Source organism: Podarcis filfolensis (assembly GCF_964270895.1).
Source record: "Podarcis filfolensis genome assembly, chromosome: 1".
NCBI classification, from domain to species: Eukaryota; Metazoa; Chordata; class Lepidosauria; order Squamata; family Lacertidae; genus Podarcis; species Podarcis filfolensis.
The window spans coordinates 129,094,349-129,115,246 of record NC_139604.1 but is presented as its reverse complement, the minus strand read 5'-3'; the positions used below and the strand labels follow the sequence as shown (position 1 = coordinate 129,115,246).

The following is a 20,898-nucleotide window of genomic DNA, read 5'->3' as shown; positions in this document are numbered from 1 at the left end:
AAAACAACCATTTCTAGGTCACGTAGCCTGAGATCAGAGGGGCTTATGCTCTGCCATCTGGAGCAGGGAAGGCAAACGGTGACCCCAACATTTCAGCCCCTGAGCCTCAAACGTAAACCAAACCCTCTCGTTATCCAAGCAAAGAGCAAAGCTAAGGTTTGTACCAAAGGCCCACCACTGATGTCTGGTCTACTCAGCAAGATCTAGTAGATAACACAAGCAGCTGGTGCTCTCCACCCTGGCCAAGGGAACAGCAACCCTGATTATCACAGCATTGTTCACCCATCTGAATATTGTAATACTGTACTGCCGTAGGCATAAGCAACTAAAGGCATCCGTTACTGAAAACGTCACCTAGAGCACCGCTGGCATTCGCGAAGCAGGAAAAGCCTATTAAGTGTGTTCCAAAGAGTTGTTCCAAAGAGCCTGCATGTTCTCAACGTGCCTGTGTCGTTTTTGTATACCGTATTTTTTGCTCTATAAGACTCACTTTTTCCCTCTTAAAAAGTAAGGGGAAATGTGTGTGCGTCTTATGGAGCGAATGCAGGCTGCGCGGCTATCCCAGAAGCCAGAACAGCAAGAGGGATCACTGCTTTCGCTGCGCAGCGATCCCTCTTGCTGTTCTGGCTTCTGATATTCAGAATGTTTTTTTCCTTGTTTTCCTCCTCCAAAAACTAGGTGCGTCTTATGGTCTGGTGCGTCTTATGGAGCGAAAAATGTGGTGCTTCGGATTGTCTACTCCAACTCCGCCCCCCCCTCCACAAGACATAATGGTATTGTGAGAGGATAAGAATCATAGAATCGTAGAGTTGGAAGACACCTCAAATCATCTAGTCCAACCCCTTCCAATGCAGGAATTAGTGGCCAATTGAAGAAATAGTGTCCAAATGAAGTGGGGGATCCATTTGGCTGCTTCCTACCCTGAAGTTGTATGATTAAGAGAAAGAGACTGGATATTATAAGGGGATGCTTTTTGCTGCATGCATTCTAACCCATGGTCTCCCATGGAGGACCAGAAACTTATTTTCCAATTAATATCTCATATAATTAACATTAATATACAGTATTACATAAAAGGCTTATGAATCGTGCATATTAAGGAGCATAAAGGTAAAGGTAAAGGGACCCCTGACCATAGGTCCAGTTGTGACCGACTCTGGGGTTGCGGCGCTCATCTCGCTTTATTGGCCGAGGGAGCCAGCGTACAGCTTCAGGGTCATGTGGTCTGCATGACTAAGCTGCTTCTGGTGAACCAGAGCAGCACACAGAAACGCCGTTTACCTTCCCGCTGGAGCGGTACCTATTTATCTACTTGCACTCTGAAGTGCTTTCGAACTGCTAGGTTGGCAGGAGATGGGACCGAACAATGGGAGCTCACCCCGTCGTGGGGATTCAAACCACCGACCTTCTGATCGGCAAGTCCTAGGCTTTGTGGTTTAACCCACAGCGCCACCCGCATAAAATAGCGTTAATAAATGGTGAAATCGTCAAGATCTTGCACCTGTTACCAGTCTATTCCAAACACCATGCATAAACATGCAGCAAATAATACCAATCTAGATACAAAAGCAAAGGACAAGAGCAGACACAAACGTTTATGCCCCACTTTAAAAAAAATAAATAAATGATTTTTGAAGCTTAATTATCTGGCAGATCTGCACCATGCATTTAAAGCACAAGACTTCCCCCAAGGAATCCTGGGAACTACAGCTTTACCCAGAGCTACAATTCCCAGCACCCTTGGCAAACTACTGTTTCCCGGGATTCTTTGGAGGAAGTCATGCGTTTTGAATGTGAGTTGGGTGTGGATCTGCATCCTGTCCTCCTGAAATACTGAAGAAGTTAACTGGGGCGTGGAGCTCACTTAACCAAGCATTGTCCACCACCAAGGACAGCTCCGGAATTCGAATTAGATACTAGATTCCTGAGCATATAACCTCCCTTCTCAGGTGTGATGTTGCTCATGTGTGTGGGGGGGTGCGAGCAGCGCATCCTACCTAGAAATAGTTCCAAAACCAGCTATATAAGCAACTAGAAGATACAGGATATAAACATCCTTTAGCCCTCTGCTGGCTCCCACATCCAACCCTCAAATCAGCTGCATCTACATCAACAGCCGTTTCTGAACAAAGATAGTATTATTAGCAGCAATTTGTCTGCCATACCTGCTCAGACAAGAGAGCCTGCAGCTTCTGAACTTCCAATTGCAGTGCTTTGTTCTGATCCTTTAGAACCTGAAATGAAATCACCAGACGGCGCTGTCAGTTCGGAATTCTGTACCCAGACATTGCTCCTGCAATTTTCTTTGTGTTATTGGAAGAGAAACGGTGGTTCTGATGAACAGCAATTGGCAGAAATGTTAAGAGAGCCCTGATCCCTGTTCGGGTTGGCTATCTATCCGTTGAATTGCAAAGGGTGGATCGCCACCATGATTATAATGATAGCACTTCTGGGAAGGGTCTTCGCTTTAACCCACTTATGGCGATACCAGCTTGCTCCAGGCAATCCCAAGGGGCACAGATTTACTGGAACAGCCTATGTGAAGTGCTTTGAACACAGGGGAAAGTGCTTTGCTGGAGCAGAAGGAATAAGGGGGGGGGGAGTACAAATTTGATCTTGGGGGGTGGGGTGGGAAGAGACACTGGACATATGAAGCTGCCTTATGACAAATCAGACCACTGGGTCCGTCTAGCTCAGTACTGCCTGCACTTCTGAACTCCTGGAGCGCTGCTTCCGAAGGGGAAGGAAGGTCCTGGACCTGGAGATGCCAGGAATTGAAGCAAAGACCTTCTGAATGCCAAACAGTTGATCCACCACTGAGCTCTGGCCCTTCTTCCTGAATGCAGGAGATCACATTTCAACAGCATCGAGCTGGAAGGGAAGGCTGCTCAAAGGAAGAACTAGAATAAACTAGGGAACCAGGGAAGGGGGTAGACTAGGACTCCCAAAAAACACCCTAAAGGTCTAGCAAGTGGAAGCAAATCTAGCATTTGGGAGAAAACCTTGCCTCTATTAGCAGCACTGCTGTGAGCAGCACCTCTGGCTATGATCATTCTCCATCAGGGAACCCTGCAAGCTTGATCTGGATCAGAGCATAGTCTAGATCACATTTCCTGCAGCTACTTTCTCCTCGAAATAAAAGAGTTCAGTTTAAGCACACTTTTAAAAATACTGAATATCGTAACATGCGGTTTAGACCTCAAGTCCCCTGATTAAAAATAAGAATAAGGAAAAACAGCTGATCTGGAGTAAAAGCATGGGGGGGAGATGCTAAGTATGAGTGAATACTTTTGTTCATATTGAAATCCCCACTCGTTTCAGAAGCTCCTTAGCACTGGGGTCTGCATAGGCACTGCAGTGCCCCTCTGCTCGCTTCATGCCGAGCCACAATTTTGTGATGAGACACCTCACTTTTCTTCCCTGCATCACTGACAGCAATTTTTTTCAAGCCGCATCTCCATTTGTTTTGGGGACGCTGTGCTGCTACACTACCATGCAGCACCTTTTCCTGTGCCCTTCCTAGTCCTGCTGCCAAGTTGTCAGCTGTCCTGTTGTGAGTAAGGCTGCTCTAGGCAATGCAAACACACACACACACACACACACACACACACACACACACACAGACAGACACACACACACTCACTACCTGAAGTTCCTCTTTTGCACTTGAAGCTTTGGCATGGTGTCCCTGAAGCTGCTCCTCCAGTGCTCTGATTTTTTCATCTCTGGCCTGAGTACTGAAAAACAGGGCAAAAGGTTAAAAAGAAAACACACCCACACACCCACCCCGCTTACAAGGCCCAGCCCACTCCAAAGCAAGCACATAACAACCAAAGAACAATGGCTTATCAGATGGCACTCTTTGTTTTTTTACCTTTTCTGCATCCTTTCCAGCTCATGCGCAGCAGCAGCCTAGATAGAAAGAGGATTAGCACTATTTAGTGTGTTGCATCCCAGCAAGAGTCAGCAAACACGGCTGCATCCAACATTAAAAAGCCAAGATTGAGCCCATGAAATTTAGCTTCTTGCTGCGCCTCTCATTTTCTGCCACAAGCAAAAAAGAAAAAAGGGGTGGGGAGACACATGTTTTGCACATCTCCGAAAAAGGCACCGCCACATGCTCAGTAATCTGCTCATCAGACTGTGCTCTGCAGCGATACTTTCAAATCTAGGAAGGAAAGCACTTTATATTAGGTAACAGGCTAGGAAGTGAAAATGCTCGGGGCACCGTTGCTCTGGATAATGATGTATATGACTGCATTAAAGGAAATGCCACAGAGCTGCGGGGGGGGGGGGGGAGAAGATATCTGCCCACGAACGGGCAGAGAGTCATTCCAGTGTGGGGGCACCAACTCCATTACTCTGATATTATGAAAATGCCTTCAAGCCGCAATCTAGAAAAAGGAGGATTTCCCCCTTAAGCTGGAGGAGCTTCAAAGCAGGCTGAAGCCACGAACACAGTGAAACTTCCGCCTGCAATGAAACAATCTACAAGCAGGTGCTTAATTCCCCATGGCGGCTCAACGCTTTGTACGGCACTTGCATTTGCTGCAGTTAACGCAGATTCTGTCTGCAAAGATGTGAAAGCATGAATGGTAAGACACATGCCCTTTAGCATCGGGAAGACATGTGCTTGGAACCCGACTGGGCTGCAGCTCTCCGGCACGTGCAGATAGGTGAATGAAGAGCACATTTGTCTCTCCTACTCTGTGCACCTGTTGGAGTAGTAGTGATGTTCCCAGTAGTGATGTATGCTGGACCATAAAGAAGGCTGATCGCCAAAGAATTGATGCTTTTGAATTATGGTGCTGGAGGAGACTCTTGAGAGCCCCATGGACTGCAAGAAGATCAAACCTCTCCATTCTGAAGGAAATCATCCCCGAGTGCTCACTGGAAGGACAGATCCTGAAGCTGAGACTCCAATACTTTGGCCACCTCATGAGAAGAGAAGACTCCCTGGGAAAGACCCTGATGTTGGGAAAGATGGAGGGCACAAGAAGAAGGGGACGACAGAGGACGAGATGGTGGGACAGTGTTCTTGAAGCTACCAGCATGAGTTTGACCAAACTGCGGGAGGCAGTGGAAGACAGGAGTGCCTGGCGTGCTCTGGTCCATGGGGTCACGAAGAGTCGGACACAACTAAAAAACTAAACAACAACTCTGTGCACCAGCTGCAGCAAGCACAACTGTGATGAAAAGTATGTGTAACCTTGCGAGTTATTTTTGGCTGAGAAACAGGGAGAGGTGCGCCATCGCTTAGCGTGCTCCAGGGCAGAGAGATGATCTGGACCTGGGTCTCCTTAGTCTGCTATACGTGGCCTTAGCATGAACCATCCTCCACTCAGTTCAAGCCCACAAGAACAGAGAACAAGAGTCTCCCATTGTGCAACACTTTATTTCAGGGGTGGGGAAAGAGATGCCCTCCAAATGTCGCCAAACTACAACTCCCATCATTCCTGACTACTGGCCATTCTGGCTGAGACTGATGGGAACTGAAGTCTAGCAACATATGGAGGGCTAGATTTTCTCCACTCCTGCTTTTTGTTTTCTTGACTAAATAGTCAACTGTTGCCTTCACGTTTCCCTCGAAAGTCCTAGATCTCAAATTGTCTCATCTGTTTAGGCAGGGCAAGCACGATTTCTTATCACAACTTGTTAGCAGTAGTAGTGGATTAATTGCAAAACAAAAAATTGTGCAGATGTTTGGAATTGAGGAAGAGGAGGGTCCAGGGCAAAGGTGGATCATCCTAAGGAACAAAAATCACTAGATTTTTCCAGGGAGTCAAAAACCAGTAGCTCTTGTTTAAGAAGTTTAGGTAAGCAGAATGTAGGCCTAGGCTAGATAAAGAATTGTTGCATTTATATACTATGCTTAGGTACACATTTGGGCTGAATGTGCAGCACAAAATCTGAGCTACAGCTCTAGAGCATGTGCAAAATGCCCCTATCACTAACGATCAACTCTAACCAGCCTCTAAGTTTCTGACTGCAGGGGAAAAGGGGCTTCTATGTGTGAGGTCAGGTGTGAGCTAAATCTTTTCTTTTCAAGATTTTGTGCAAAGAACAGCAGATAAGAGATGAAACTCACCCCCTTGAGGTGTGCTTCTAACTGAGCACACCTTAAGTACTTTTGAGTTTAGATCATTCCCAAGTGGCACTGAATGATCCCACCTTTTACATTTGGAGCCAGTTTTCCTTAATTTATGATAAGCACAAATATTACTCAGCACAAATAATACTCAAGTGTTGTCCGTGGAATGGCAGAACACAGTACTTGTCAAGATATGAATATGGGTTTGTTAACCTGCTCATTGGTGAGCGCCTGCAACTTCTGCACTTCTGCTTTGAGGGACATGTTCATGTTCTGTACAACCTGGAGAGGGGAGAAACAGGTTTCACATTACAAGGTGCGGCCAGAAAGTCCCAGCCATGAAGACCAATTCTACATTTTCAACTGCACCAATCTCAGTTTGAGCTCCTCATCTGCAGCAATCAAAACATATATTCCATGTACCTGCTAAGAAACAGCCTCATCTCATCTCCTTCCACAGGCAGGTTAAAAATCACATCTTCTCCCCTACTTTCCCAACATTGGGCAGATTTCTGCAGTTGTGCTGCTACTTGTTTATTTCACACAGTTTAAAAACAGCGAACTCGATGCAACTTTTAGTGCATCCCTCAAATATGTATATATTTTTAAGAAAGACCACTTTAGTTATTTATTTCTTCTGTAGACAGATGACCAATAAATCCTAACGACAAAATATATTCCCAGTTCTTAGATTTCAAAATCTAGAAAAGATGGAGGGCAAGCAATTCTGCTTGTATACCTATTTCTCAATTTTTCCATGCTAGCTTGAAGACCACCTGCTGTCTTAACATTCAAAGCTTGCCCAAGAGAGCTAACAAGTGAGAAAATGAGACAGTAGAATGCTCTGTACTGCTTCAGATCATAGACCAAATATATCTGAATGCTCCCTTGCATGTCAAAAAACAAATAGGACACCCTCCGGAAAACTAGCCCAGAAGGGAACAAGATGGGCTTGCTCCAATGTGCAAGATTGTTTGTTCATTTACACATGCAGGGAGTTAATGATGATGATGATGATGATGAAAATATTATTTATACCCCGCCCATCTGGCTGTGTTTCCCCAGCCACTCTGGGCAGCGTCCAACAAAATATTAAAAATACAATAACTTAACACCACGAGAAAGCATTCAAAAACAACATATCCCTCTGCAGGGGCACAGATCATCTCCCCAGGCTTCAACCACCTCATTCTGCTACTCCCCTTTGCAGGGGAGGGCAAAGAGGGATTTCTGGAGTTTGGAAGGGCTTGCTGAGTTCCCAAGAGATCTTTGCAGAGTTTGAGCTTGCAGGGTTGCTGCTGCCACAGATCTTAGTTCTCCCTGCATGCGTTTCCTTTGGTGCCCTTGCAATACCCATTCCACCTGTGCACTTGCAAACGGCAATTTCCCACCCTGCCCTACTTCACACCACAGGTATGATCTGACTTTTGAGGCTGAGGACTAGGAGGTACTACAACCTCAGAGGAAACAGGTCAAACTGGGACAGTTTAGGAGAGGTTTGCTCCAGCCATCTTAGATCTGCTGCAACTCGTTCCTCTTCATCACTTCAGCTGCACTTGCTTGGGCAAATCTCTGCCCTCGGAAGCAAAGGAGTAGGAAATGTTGGGAGTCTCGGAACCAAAGCAGAACCAGCAGCAGGTGCAGGCAATTGCCTCTGGCCACTTCTTGCCTTGCTGAAAACCGCAAGACTGAGATGTGCAAGCACAGGAGGGAAAGGAGAAAAGCCATACTCCACCACGACTCAGTCACAATGTCTGTGGTGTTTGGCAAAGGGAGAGGAAGGAGCAAGGTGGTCTCCTTTTTGCATGGAAGGCAAATAGCTTATTCAGATAAATATATAACATCTGTGCAGCCACTATTTTAATCTACCGTGCCAGGATTAAAACACACATGCTACATCAGGTTCAATAACAACTATTTTTTTGGGTGGGTGGGTGTTATTGTGGTATGTGGTTTTGTGTTTTTATACTGCAAACTATCCTGTGATCTTCGGACGAAGGGCAGTATAGAAATGAAATCATCGCCATCATCAAAGCCTCCACTTTTCACACGCAACACTTGAGCTTTTGCTATACCATGAGATCCTCCTCCTTGCTGGTTAGCTTGATGCGTTCGTTGGCTAACGAGTCCTCAGCCTGGTTTATCTGTTTATCCTTTTCTGCAATCCTGCAATAAAAAAACCCAAACAAAATGAAAGGGCACCGCTCCATTAGCAATGTATCATCACAACAAGCAGAGCCGACAAAGAGGTAATGAGAATCTGCTCAACTGCAGTTGACGATCAGTAAGTTCTTGGTTTTAGAAATGCAAGCAGCAGGGCCTCCGTAAATGAAAAGAAAATGCACAGAGCTTGCAGCTGCACACCCAGCATGACTTGTCCAAAATTCTGCACTTCGGCTTCTGATGACCAGGGTGATGATACCGCAAGATCCAGTCCTTTAAGGACTGCTACAGAACCTAATACTGTTGTATGTTGGGGCGGGAAGAGATATTAGCAATCCGCAATGCAGAATACTTTAGTGAGAGGTCAAGACAGTTCCCAGGAAAACAAACAGCTCACCAAAACCAGCAGAGCCAGAGAGCAGAGAGTCAATCCATGGCGATGGTTTCCTATCAGCACATGCCCTATTTCCACTGTCAAGAGCAGAAGCTCAAGGCCGCTGTGGAAGCAGGGCAGCTCATAGGACAGTGTCCTTCCATTGCCACTCCCATGGTGACTTTAGTGGAGCCTCTGATGTCATTGTGACCCCATTTCTCTTAGTCTCTGCTTCTGACCTTCCTTCTAACAGGGCAGAGGGCAAAAAGCAAGGCAGGTCTCACTAACCTGCCCCAGAAAAGCTTGAGCTTCCCCTCTGAACCACTGGCCTCTGCGCAGGACCGAACCTCACCTACCATGTTGCATAACTGAAGTGGTGTCAGGTTAACATATTGCAACAGGGAAGTTAATCATACAGATGTGAGGAAAGAAAGAAGATCAATGCAAACGGAGAACCAGAGCTGGAGTATTTTTGTAAAAAAGAAATCAGCACATCGATAACTAGGTATCAGCATCCAGGACTCTCTATTTAGTCCTCATGATTCTCCCCAGGATTCTCTTCTTACTGGACTCATCAGCCCTGCTCCACAATCTCTTCAAGCGCTTCTGCCAGATACCCAATTAAAAATCTAAACTCCCATAAAAGACCTCCCTCTGCCAGAATACTAGGATAGCTGATGCTCATCAGAGCACTGCAGCCAGCAGAGATGGACCCAAAATCTGAATCTCATATACGGCAGTTTCATGCATGGTTTGGGGTTTTGTGCATCAGGCTACAAAAAGCTTTCATACACAAGAACTATTCTAACCACACCCACAGCCTGCCTCACCCACCACCACACTCAGAAATCTCATGGTCACTCAACTGAATCTTACAACAAGAGGGTATTTTGTTTTATTATTTTTTTAAATGAGGGGGCTGAGTTAATTTCTCCTGCTAAAACAACACACAATACAATGTACTGCAAATGTTAAGCACGGAGGGGAAATCCTTAGGAAGATGGTTATGGCTTCTTAGGGGAATCTGTAACAATGGCGGGTACGGTTTTTGGAAATGACAACATTTCCTCCAAGAAAAATCTCTTCTATATAACTGAAGTGCCTACACACCAAAGCAAATAACAAACCCAGGAATGAAATAATACTTACACCTTGTGCAATTCTTCTGCAAGGGCTGATGCCGAACTCTGAAAGACAGGAAGATGCAGATGAAATTGGTATTCTGAATTGAACACTTGATCAGGCATCACCACGTTTAAGGGCATTTAGGGTCTTTGAAAGCTTCATATTTCAAAGCTAGAAATCAGATCGAAAAGGAGGCTTCGATCCATTGTAAATGGATCTCTTTAGGTAAAAATGGAGCCACCCTGCTCAACACCAGTCTTACTCCAAGCAAGCCCAACCAGGACTTGACTGTGCAATCGTGATACAGTTGTTCCAGGTCTCCAAGAACAGAGGGGCTCTTCATATCTCCCTGCCTTTAAACCCCGCCTTTTCCCATGGCCTTTGTCTCATCACCTTACCCAAAATTCCCAACTGTAGCCTTGGGGCACCATCGATTTGTACCTATGAAACTCTGCCAGGCACCATGCACAGCCTTTACCTAGCAAGTTCTGCAAGGACACCCAGCAGCGAGAGAGGGTGTCAGGAGGCTGCGAGAGGTGGAGAGAGGGGGTTGTTCTGTCAAGTGGAAACGCTTGTGCAGATGGAGCATTTGTCATACCGCGATGCTGAATTCCACCCCACATGAATGCACGAACGTGCCGTGTGTCATCGTAGCGTAGACTATGGCACTGAGCTGCTCTTGGCATTCCTTGCCATACCAGTTCAGTTCCAAGGTACTTGGCATTAGCTCTGAATGCAAAGGAGAAGGAAGAGGCGGCAATGACAGCTACGAGCCATTCCGATGCTTCCATACCTGGACTGCCATCTGGGAATGGTACTTCTGAAGCTGAGCTTTTAAAGCCTCGTTCTGTTCCATCAGCTCCTTTTGGAAAAAGAGATGCAAAAAGTCAAGGTAGCACCTTTAGGAACATTTTGTTCTGAAATGGCTTTGTACAGGAAAAAGGGTAACACAGGACTGTTCCCCCCAGCCCCACTAGGATTATTCTGCTTAAATGGTTAAACCGGGATGTATCGTGAAGTTGCCCCAGTTTGCATCGTGGTTACAGAAAAAGAAAGGGAGAGATTGAAAACAAAATCCAAGCTGCTGAAGCTATCATAAGCCATTTGAAGGATGCTTACTGGATTCTGAATAATTGGCTTTGTACCCGATATTGCATTGTTTAATGTTGCCTTAGGAGTAGTTTCCACCCAAGCCCTTTTCAAAACGTGTCACCTACACACCTCCAGGTCATACAGAGTCAATAGAGGACACAGGCAGCAACCAGGTGGCACCTGGTGTTTTTGAGAACACCTTGCCCAGGAAGGCCAGCCTGCCCCTGCCCCTCAACTGGCCTCACTCAGGCAGAGAACATGTATTTATTTAGAAAATATATTTAGAAAAAATGTATTTTGAGCCAGCAGCTGGGTGGCTGGAACATTACGCTGTGCTGCCACTGCCACTTAAGTTCACCTATGTTGAATTCATTTCTCTTGTTGTCTGTAAGCCACTGCAACGATGTCTTCACACTAGATTAGCAAGATATAGGAATGTTAGAAGCAGATGGTGTTGTGTCATCTTGCACTTCATGATAAAACAGGGGTGGGCGGGAAAGAGCACCTAGCTAAGGTTTGCTGCAAACAGCTTTTGTTGGAGGGGGTGGCACACAGCTTGACCAGTGAAACGGTCACTAAAATGGTCTCTAGAAGGTGGAAATAGAACGCATGCTAAAGCGCAGAATCTGTCACAAGCTCAGAACCTCTGGTGTTCTGATCCTGCAGGAGGCATCTTGCTGAGCTTGGAAGGAAGCGGCCATGGGTATCCCCAAAGCCAGGAGGTGCACTTGGATTTCTGCACTGCTATGGGTTAACCATAGTAAACCATAGTAAACGCTATGGATTTCCCAGTAGTGATGTATGGAAGTGAGAGCTGGACCATAAAGAAGGCTGGTCGCTGAAGAATTGATGCTTTTGAATTATGGTGCTGGAGGAGACTCTTGAGAGTCCCATGGACTGCAAGAAGATCAAACCTATCCATTCTGAAGGAAATCAGCCCTGAGTGCTCACTGGAAGGACAGATCCTGAAGCTGAGGCTCCAGTACTTTGGCCACCTCATGAGAAGAGAAGACTCCCTGGAAAAGACTCTGATGCTGGGAAAGATTGAGGGCACAAGGAGAAGGGGACGACAGAGGACGAGGTGGTGGGACAAAGTTCTCGAAGCTACCAACATGAGTTTGACCAAACTGCGGGAGGCAGTGGAAGACAGGAGTGCCTGGCGTGCTCTGGTCCATGGGGTCACGAAGAGTTGGACACGACTAAGCAACTGAACAGCAACATGGGTTAACCATGGAAACACAAGCTATCTGCCTGTAAAGCAGAAAGGAGTTCCACCGCTTTGATGTAGTAAAGAAAAACCTGAGAAACTAGAAGGCACATCGAGTGGATGAGATAGAGCCATACCTGAAGCTGCCTCTGTATTGAATCCTCCGCCGTCACCCTCTTTTGTTCTGCGTCCATTAACTGCATCATCCTTTGCTCCAGCTGTTGCTTTGATACCATCGTATCAGTGAGCTTGCTGTGCAGACTCTGGATCTCATTGTCCTTAGCCACAATCTTGTTCTGCACATCTGCCATGAGAAGAAAAATATGGGGACTGATAGGCAACTGGAGACTTAGCAAAAGTTACGTTTACTTTTTTCTCCCTCTGGACTGAAGGGCATCTGATGGTGACAAACCCAGGCTGGCTACCGAGTGTAAGTAAGATAAAATGTTGGCCTTGCAGGATTGGACTAAGGTTCCGACTCTTCCAGTATTCTGCTTCCTGCAGTGGTTAGCCAGATCTCTCTGGGAAGCCCCTAAGTAGGGGATCAATGGGGCAAGGGCCCTTCCTCTTGCCCTGTCCTTCACCACTTTTGCCATTTTAAAGCAAGTTCATCCACCTCCGGGCTACAGCCACAGCCCTTTACTCCAAAGAAGTGTGGCCCTCTTCAGAAATGAGGTTGCCCACCCTTGTTTTAAACAAGTACAGACAGATAAAAGTGAGTCTGGTGGACCAAGTATAAGGTATATACACTTATAGTTTACAAAAATTCATTAACAATAACGGACGACACTTCAACAATTTCTAATACATGAAGTTTTAATAATAAAAACGTGCGCAACTCAACACCTCAAAGCCAAACAGCCCCAAGTATTTCTGAAATACGTCCATGAGAACAACAACAAAGGCCTTTTCAAAAAAGAGCAGAGTGCCATTTTAAGGTTGGAGCAGACTTATTTAATGGAGAACTGAATTGCCATTGTAGTGTTCCCTTTCAGGCCGACCAGAAGAAACAGAGATTGAAATCCGGGTATCTCATTGTTGAGAGTTCTGTTGGGATCGCACCAGAACAAGTACACATAGCGAGCGTTGTTCTCATGGACTTATTTCAGAAATATTTGGAGTGTTTGGCTTTGAGATATTGAGTTGCACATGTTATATATTAAGTAAGACTTTGTGTTTTGGGAATTCTTGAAATCTAAGTTAGCCAAAATGCATACATCAAAAAGGTGCTGGAAATGTAAGGAGAAAGAAGGTTTATAAGATAAGAAAAGGCTGCCTCCCAGTCCTACGTCTCTCAGGTACTCCTAGGTGTGTATCCAATAAGGTAGCTGCCCGACCCTGACCCCAGCTTATGTATCTCCCCCACCCAATCAGGCAGACTATGCCTGAGTATAACCTGCTTCTGCTCCTCCCTCTTCAGTCCTCTCCTGGTCCTGGGAGACGAGAGAACAGGAGAGGCAGGAGGAAGAGGTGTGGAAGCCTCTGATTCTACAACAGCCTGACCTCTCTCTCCCTCCTCCCGTTCTTCAATCCTGCAGCTTCTCCTGCCTCTGCCTCTTGTCTTCTGGACATTACAGGCTCTCCCAGATCCCTGACTACTTCTTCCAAGTCAGTCTCCAAATTCCGCTTCTCCCGGTCCCCCCTCCTCAGTATCCAGCCACCACTCCTCCGAGTCCAGCCAGTCCCTGACACTAGCACAAAGCCACCACCGGATGCAACCCAACGTCTTTAAAGAGGCTTCTACGGGATCCCGTGGAGGGATTTCTTCCCACTGATGGGAAAAGGATAAAAGGGGAAACTGAATAATGCACCTTGCTGGGCTGCCTCATGTTCTGCCGTTCGTTTCCTGAGGTAGCTCTGCATTTCCTCCCATCTTCGCTCAGCTTCCTGTAGTTGCGCCTGGATGTTAAGAGAACAGAGAACAATATACATCTCTGATCATGTTATTGCATCACCTCTCAAACACACACACACACACACGATAAAGAGAGAGCCTCACATGTCTCTTGTTGCTTTTGTCATTTCTGAGCAGCTCTCAAGTCCAACATTTGCTAAGGGAAGAGCACTCAACCCTAACATTTTTATTTCATCCTCCTAATACGTGATTCAGGGTAATGAAAGTGGAACAGATAGCCCAAGATGGATGTGCAAGAAGGGGGGGAGAGACCGAGAATGAAACATCCCACCTGATGCCTTTTTGCATGAACTGGCTTCATCTGCCCTAGGTACCCAGATCACATCATTTGGAGTGCCAAAGAATTCAGAAACCAAGAGCAGATAGCAGTGGCATTCACCTTCCATAGCAGTAAACTACTGGCTTGGATTCACCAGCAACCCCCCAGTGCTGAACCTTGCTCTACCTTGCTGTGAACCTTGCACTTCACAGCACGTCTACCAGCATCCCTCTGTGGCTATTGTACTCAGCACAAGGGTGTGCGAAGGAAAACAATAATTAACAGCCCCCCAACAGTCCATACTGCTAGACTACTTTAGCAAGTGCATCCAGATTCTACATTTAATGTAACCTCGAGTTTACATTGTCAGCCAAGGACCCCTTCTAAATATTACTAATGGATTCTCATCGTTTCTTCCAATCACCCTTTGACACCTGCTCCCTAGGTGGTCCTGACATTGAGCATAACATTTACATAATTTTATAATGAGTTAGGCAAGTTTATTATTGTTGTTAATTGCGAAATTGTTAACTGTAGAGGGATTGGCTAGTCCCAGCAACATTACAACACAGTGGACACTCGGGTTGCGAACGTGATCCGTGTGGGATGCATGTTCGCAACCCGCAGCATCGCGTCTGTGAACGTGCGGGTTGCGATTCGGCGCATGCACAAAGCGCGATTTAGCGCTTCTGTGCATGCGTGACCGCTGAAACCTGGAAGTAACCTGTTCCTGTACTTCTGGGTTTCGGCGGTCTGTAACCCGAAAAAACGCAACCTGAAGCGGCTGTAACCTGAGGTATGACTGTAGTATTTTCCGGGTGCTTTCCCTAAGACATTGGGATGTTCTTCCTAGGAAAGCTTACCTGGCACCTGCTTTTGATTGCTACACAAAGTCAAGACCTTTTTATTCCATTTTTTATTTTAAAAAAGCTTTTAAGTTCCTGTGTAAAAGTATTTTCTATTGTCTTATAATCCACTGCATCTGCTGTTTCATCCTGTGGTCCTGCAGATTTGTGAGGGTTCTTCCACCCACCCCATTGTTCATATTTTTATATTTATGCCACCTCAAGAGAAACCAGAGTATATTATTATTTTGTTGTGAATTGGTTGGGGAACACTTACGTTCTGAAAGCACAGGTGAAAAATTATACATACCAATCAGTCCCTTACCTGCATACAACCAATCAGAAAAATAGATTTGGGACACTTACATAATTTATAGTTTGATCTTATTATTAGATTTAGAAGTGTCCTTGGTGTGCTGGCTCCACATCCAGTTAAGACACTGTACTGGGTGGCTGGGTCTACTACTTGGATACAAAATGCTTTTTAAAAATCTATTGCTGGAACTCATCAAATGTACAGGTCACAAAGTTTCTGTAGCTAGTAACTTATTAAAAGAAAAGTCTATAGCACTTGTATATTCTGTCTGTCTGGACAAATAGCACATTGCTTGCCCATGAGTCCCTTTGGGGTCAAACTGCCCTTTGTGGACCTCTTAACATGGAGATTCCATAGGAAAGGATGGGAAACCTTTCTGGCCCAGTGAGCCAGATCTTTTTATCTGTCCCCACCTCCATGGGACAATGCACAGGGCAAGACTTCTAAAGTGGCAAGCATAGGACTGGAAAAGCTGCTTTCTGCAAGGATCAGCTGCTTTCTGGGAGTTCCCCACATGATGATGATCCAGGGGCACCTCACAAACGATGTCTTGGGTAGGGTAGATCAGCACAGTTTTGGGGGAAATAGCTTAATAGGAGAAAGTGGGAGCTGTATCAGGCCTAACCTGGCCCATGGGCTGGAGGTTTGCCAGCCCCGAAATAGAGAAGTAAGGTAAAAGATTCAGTTAAGGTAACATATCCTCCATGGAACAGCTACAGCCTCTCACAGACTCTGAAAAGCCCTTCCAGGGGATCCCCCAAACTTTAGGAGAAACCTTTCAGGGACACCTTGCACAAGCAAAGCCAACAGCCTCGTGCTGTCTGGAACGTAGCCAAGTGATTGGCCAAGGAAGGAAGGGGTCACAGAACTTCAATTTTCCTAATGTCCACACAGATTTCTCAGCATTTAGGACATATTTGCTATGTCCACATTTTGCCTCTGCCAATAAATGAGGGTTGTACGATAAGAATGTAGCACCCTGTTGCTAACTATCCAGCTAGAGGGTTTGCGAAACCACAGTTCTGTGTGCAGCTTTGATCATGTCTGACAGGCATGTTTGGGGACAGATGGTGTTACCTCAACCACAGAAGGCAAGATGGAGCTCACCTTTAGTTGATTGACAGCTTGTTCTGTATTCTTCTTAAGGAGTTCCTCCTGCTGCAATTTGTTGTTCTTTTCTGTCAACTCATTCACAAGCCTAGCACAATCTTGGCGCAATTTGTTGAGCTCTGACGACTGTCTAGATACAAAGAAAGAAGGTTGTTTTTCACATTACAAGGCAGTATTTGGCAGTGGGAATGTGCATCTGCAGAAAGCCAGACGGTTGCCATTGGCAGTTGAGCATAAGGTAGTATTTTGAGTGCTTAAAAAAAAACCTACTTTGAAATATGCTTTCATAAAATTATTGGAACTGGTCAATTCTTCTGCTGTGAAAATTCCACATTCACTGATAAGATTGAGGTCCCAGTTATGAACTACAGAATCTAGTGAAGCAATCTTTTGTTGAAGTGAGTTTTGCTGTTCTATGCGTTCATGCTTTCAAGTATTAAAAGCAGCTGAGAAAAATTTGTACCTCTCTCTCTCTCTCTCTCTCTCTCTCACACACACACAGTTGCCCCATGAGCATGAATTTCTACATGTGTTGCAACTACAGATTTCACCAAAAGGTAAGAAACAGGATGTATGGAGCACACATGCCAAGTTTTCAAGGAAGACACCCTCCTCCACTGCTCCTGAAGAACAACCCCGCCCCCAGGTGACTTTGAGAGAACAGAAAGGATCACACATGCCCAACTATAGGGCATGGCCAATGGTAAAAAGTGTACATTAACTCAGCAGAAGGAAACACACAAACACCTGAAGATATAACTCTAGTCCTGGGCAGCCATTATGTTAGATCAATACAGTGGTACCTCGGTTTTCGAATGTAATCCATTCCCAAAGTCCGTTCGAGTTCTGAAACGTTCGAAAACCGAAACACAAAACGGAAGCCTCAAAATGGAAGCCGCATTTCCTGTTCAACTACAGAGGCGTGTTTGAAACCTGAGGCATTTAACTTCCGGGTTTTCGGCATTCGAGTTCCAAAACGTTCAACTACAGAGGTGTTCGAAAACCGAGGTACCACTGTATGAGCAACAGATGACCAAGAGACAAAAGACTGGCACTCTGTTCCAGGTTTTCATATGCTCTCCTGATGGCATTAACAGTGCCACTGCTTGAATTAAGGGGGATGCATACCCCTAACATTTGTGAAGACCCTTGTCCTCCAAGCTACTGTTTCTTGAAAGCTAACAGGGGTGGGTGGGTGAAAGAGTTGGCTAAAGTTGGTCAAACTCCACACCCACCCACTCCCCAGCCCCATTCTGGCATCCCAGCTTTCCACTGCCATAGTCATCAGCACTACGTGAGCATAGTCCATCTGCTTAGGAGAGCGAGTTCTCATGCCAAACCTTTCCTATTTGGCACTAAATTACAAAACAAACCAACGCTGACCCTGTGCCGATATAACAGCTGAAGAAGACTTAAAACAATAGAAAATTAACACTGAGCCTTTAATGAATGATGAGTACCAGCAGACTTCACACCAGACTGATCCTCTGTACATTTTGGAAAAGCAAAGAAGAAGAGGAGGCCAGATCTATAGGGACAGTGAAGTAAAAACTACACCATCATCCTATGAGCCACCACGGCCCGATACACAAAATGATGTGGCTGGTACCTTTTCCTCAATAACCTGAGTTCCTTGATACATTGCAATAGGTCTAATGGAGGTATCCTTAGCTAGCACTAGATCAGGCATAACTAAAGTCCACAGCCTTCAAGAACACGTTGCGCCAGGCACTTCATAATCATAATTTTAGGGCAAAAGCTACAAAACTTATGTTTTAGTGGAATCACCAGTAGCGTACTTGCTTTCCATTTGGTTGGTGGAAGTACTGACAGCGTCTCTCAAGATACCATTCTCTTGCTTCAGGCGATTAATCTCCGCCTCCATCTGCTCACGAACTTGCTGAAACTACACAGGGAGAAGAAAAAGCAACAGCCAACTTCCTTAAACCAGACTACCTGCTCAGAAAGAGGCAGGACTGCATTTCATGCAAGACAGATTTTTAAAAGGAATATATCGTTTAGCATCCCAAGAATTGCAGATTCTAGTTGTTAAAGCTGTGTAGATCACTTGTGGGTAGACTTCAGGCTGGTATGATCTACTTTTAAAACACCAAAAAAAACACCCTAGAACCCCAAGATGTATGAACCAGAGCCATGTGCAACAGACTAACAGACAGAATGAAAGAACAAGGTGCCTCTGAGCAGGTTTCTGAGCCTAGTGATTGGTTTGCAGTCCCAGAACTGCACTGAGCTGAACTCCTAATCCTTTGACAAAGTCCACCCCTGTTAGCTTTATTTCAGCAGCCTAAGTGGTATGAAAAGGTGTGCTGCTGCAACTGCTATTAAACAACTGGAAATCAGAAAAGTGCTTGATGATCATCTGCAAATCAGCCAGAGATCTACCAGCAAACTCTAATCTACTTTCGCCCCACCCCTGGCATAGGCAGACTTTTAAGCGTGAGGGCAAAGTCTGATGTAATCTCAGAAGCTGAGAGGCAGGGAGAAGAAAAGAGCCTGGGAACTTCCAGTGATGTGGAATTCCAGCAGCCCACATGCCTCATAGAATCATAGAATCACAGAGTTGGAAGAGACCACAAGGGCCATCGAGTCCAACCCCCTGCCAAGCAGGAAACACCATCAGAGCACTCCTGACATATGGTTGTCAAGCCTCTGCTTAAAGACCTCCAAAGAAGGAGACTCCACCACACTCCTTGGCAGCAAATTCCACTGTCGAACAGCTCTTACTGTCAGGAAGTTCTTCCTAATGTTTAGGTGGAATCTTCTTTCTTGTAGTTTGGAACCATTGCTCCGTGTCCGCTTCTCTGGAGCAGCAGAAAACAACCTTTCTCCCTCCTCACTGCCCTTCTTCTTCCACGACTTTTAGAGGCACGGTTATACAAAATCACCTCCATCTATTAAAATCTGCTTTAAAATATATACCTAATAAAATCTATGTACTATCTTGGCCCAGAAGACAAACCACAAGATTATGCAGTGCAGGGACTGGCCAAATGTCCTGCAGAGCCCTGTTAGCCCACCTCCAGAGGTGCTTTTACATATGAGACGGAAAGTCAGCCCAAAATCACCTCGTGCGCTTTCTGCTCTGTGCTAATGTCAAGGAAAGGCTTTTGCATTGTGAAGGCGCACCTGCAACATTTCTGCATCAGTACTGCAAAGCAGCAGGAACCATTTTAAGCCTCAAGAGTGAAAATGCCCCTGAGAGGCTCCACAGAAGAGATATAAATCCTACACTGAATTTCACTCGCTGGCACTTCGACAAGCAAAACGCAATGTCCTCTGCGAAAGGAATTGTCACCACCCAAAGCATCTGCTCAGCCAAGCAGAAGTGGGAAGTTTTTACCTTCATCTTCATCTGCTGGTTTTCTTGGTAGCCTACATGGATCTTGTTTTGAAAGACTCCATGGTCCTTTTCCAGGGTGCCAATTTTTTCTCTCAGCTTTGCTGCCACTAAGCTGCTTCTTTCCTTCTCTGAAACTAGCTCCTAGGAGGGAAAAAATGATGCCTCACTTCTACAAGCAAACTTCAACAAATGCAACGGATGGACAAAGACAGAATGACAGCAAGAGCAGGTATCTGTACATCATTTTCTCTTAATATTAGGAACAGGAGTAAGGTTTTTAACCCAAAACCTTCAAGTTTTGGGAATGAGATTTGGAGGAAGAGGGGGGATGCATGGGAAGCAATGGGGTCATTTAAAAGAGCACTAAATGGTTGGGCAACTCAGAGGAGGAGAGCTGGAGAAGGAAAAATCATGATAGAGCTAAATATGGAAGCTGAGAGCAGAAAGATGACAATCTTGAAACTTAGTTTGTTGATTATAAGCAGAAAGGAATGGGGGTTAGGAGTATGTCGAGACCGTTATGCACGTTTCCCTGATGCCTTCTTCTTACCCCATTGTAGCATTTTATTTACATTCCCTTCTCCCCTGCTGAAAAGATGGCAAAGGAAGCCAAACATCACAGACCCAAAGTGGCCCACCTACGTGCCCTGTGAGCCACCATACCTGTGAGAGCTGTTTGCACTGCTCCTTTGCAGTGGCAGCTTCTTCTTTCACAGCAGCAAGCAGTTTGTCCTTTTCTTGAAGCTGATGCAGGGCTGCTGCCGAGTCACCCTTACTGGCCTGCAACAACCAAGAGCAAAACAATGAAAGGCAGGAAGAGCCAGGCTGGACTACAGTGGTACCTCTGGTTGCGAACGGGATCCGTTCCGGAGCCCTGTTCGCAACATGAGCAGAATGCAACCCGTGTCTGCGTGTGCGCGGGTTGCGATTCGCCGCTTCCGCGCATGACGTCATTTTGAGTGTCTGTGCATGCAGCGAAACCCAGAAGTAACCCTTTCTGGTACTTCCGGGTCACCGCGGGACGCAACCTGAAAAGACGTA

The 20,898-nt window shown here is 45.7% G+C and overlaps 1 protein-coding gene across 10 annotated transcripts in view; it reads right to left on the bottom strand.

Annotated features, from left to right (window-relative positions):
• Positions 1–20,898, bottom strand: part of KTN1 (kinectin 1) — a 104,379-nt gene that overhangs the window by 41,974 nt on the left and 41,507 nt on the right. For all 10 annotated transcript variants that reach the window (XR_014547217.1, XR_014547218.1, XM_083610576.1 and 7 more), the window contains exons 6-18: positions 20,521–20,637; positions 19,858–19,998; positions 18,296–18,402; positions 16,494–16,626; positions 13,863–13,950; positions 12,189–12,355; positions 10,546–10,614; positions 9,777–9,814; positions 8,167–8,257; positions 6,305–6,373; positions 3,875–3,912; positions 3,647–3,737; positions 2,166–2,234 (exon numbers count right to left, since the gene is read on the bottom strand). Coding sequence is in view for 8 of the 10 variants with exons in the window: in XM_083610576.1 (XP_083466702.1) it covers positions 2,166–2,234; positions 3,647–3,737; positions 3,875–3,912; positions 6,305–6,373; positions 8,167–8,257; positions 9,777–9,814; positions 10,546–10,614; positions 12,189–12,355; positions 13,863–13,950; positions 16,494–16,626; positions 18,296–18,402; positions 19,858–19,998; positions 20,521–20,637 (1,218 nt within the window). In the remaining 2 variants the exon portion in view is untranslated. The remainder of the gene's footprint in view (positions 1–2,165; positions 2,235–3,646; positions 3,738–3,874; positions 3,913–6,304; positions 6,374–8,166; positions 8,258–9,776; positions 9,815–10,545; positions 10,615–12,188; positions 12,356–13,862; positions 13,951–16,493; positions 16,627–18,295; positions 18,403–19,857; positions 19,999–20,520; positions 20,638–20,898) is intronic.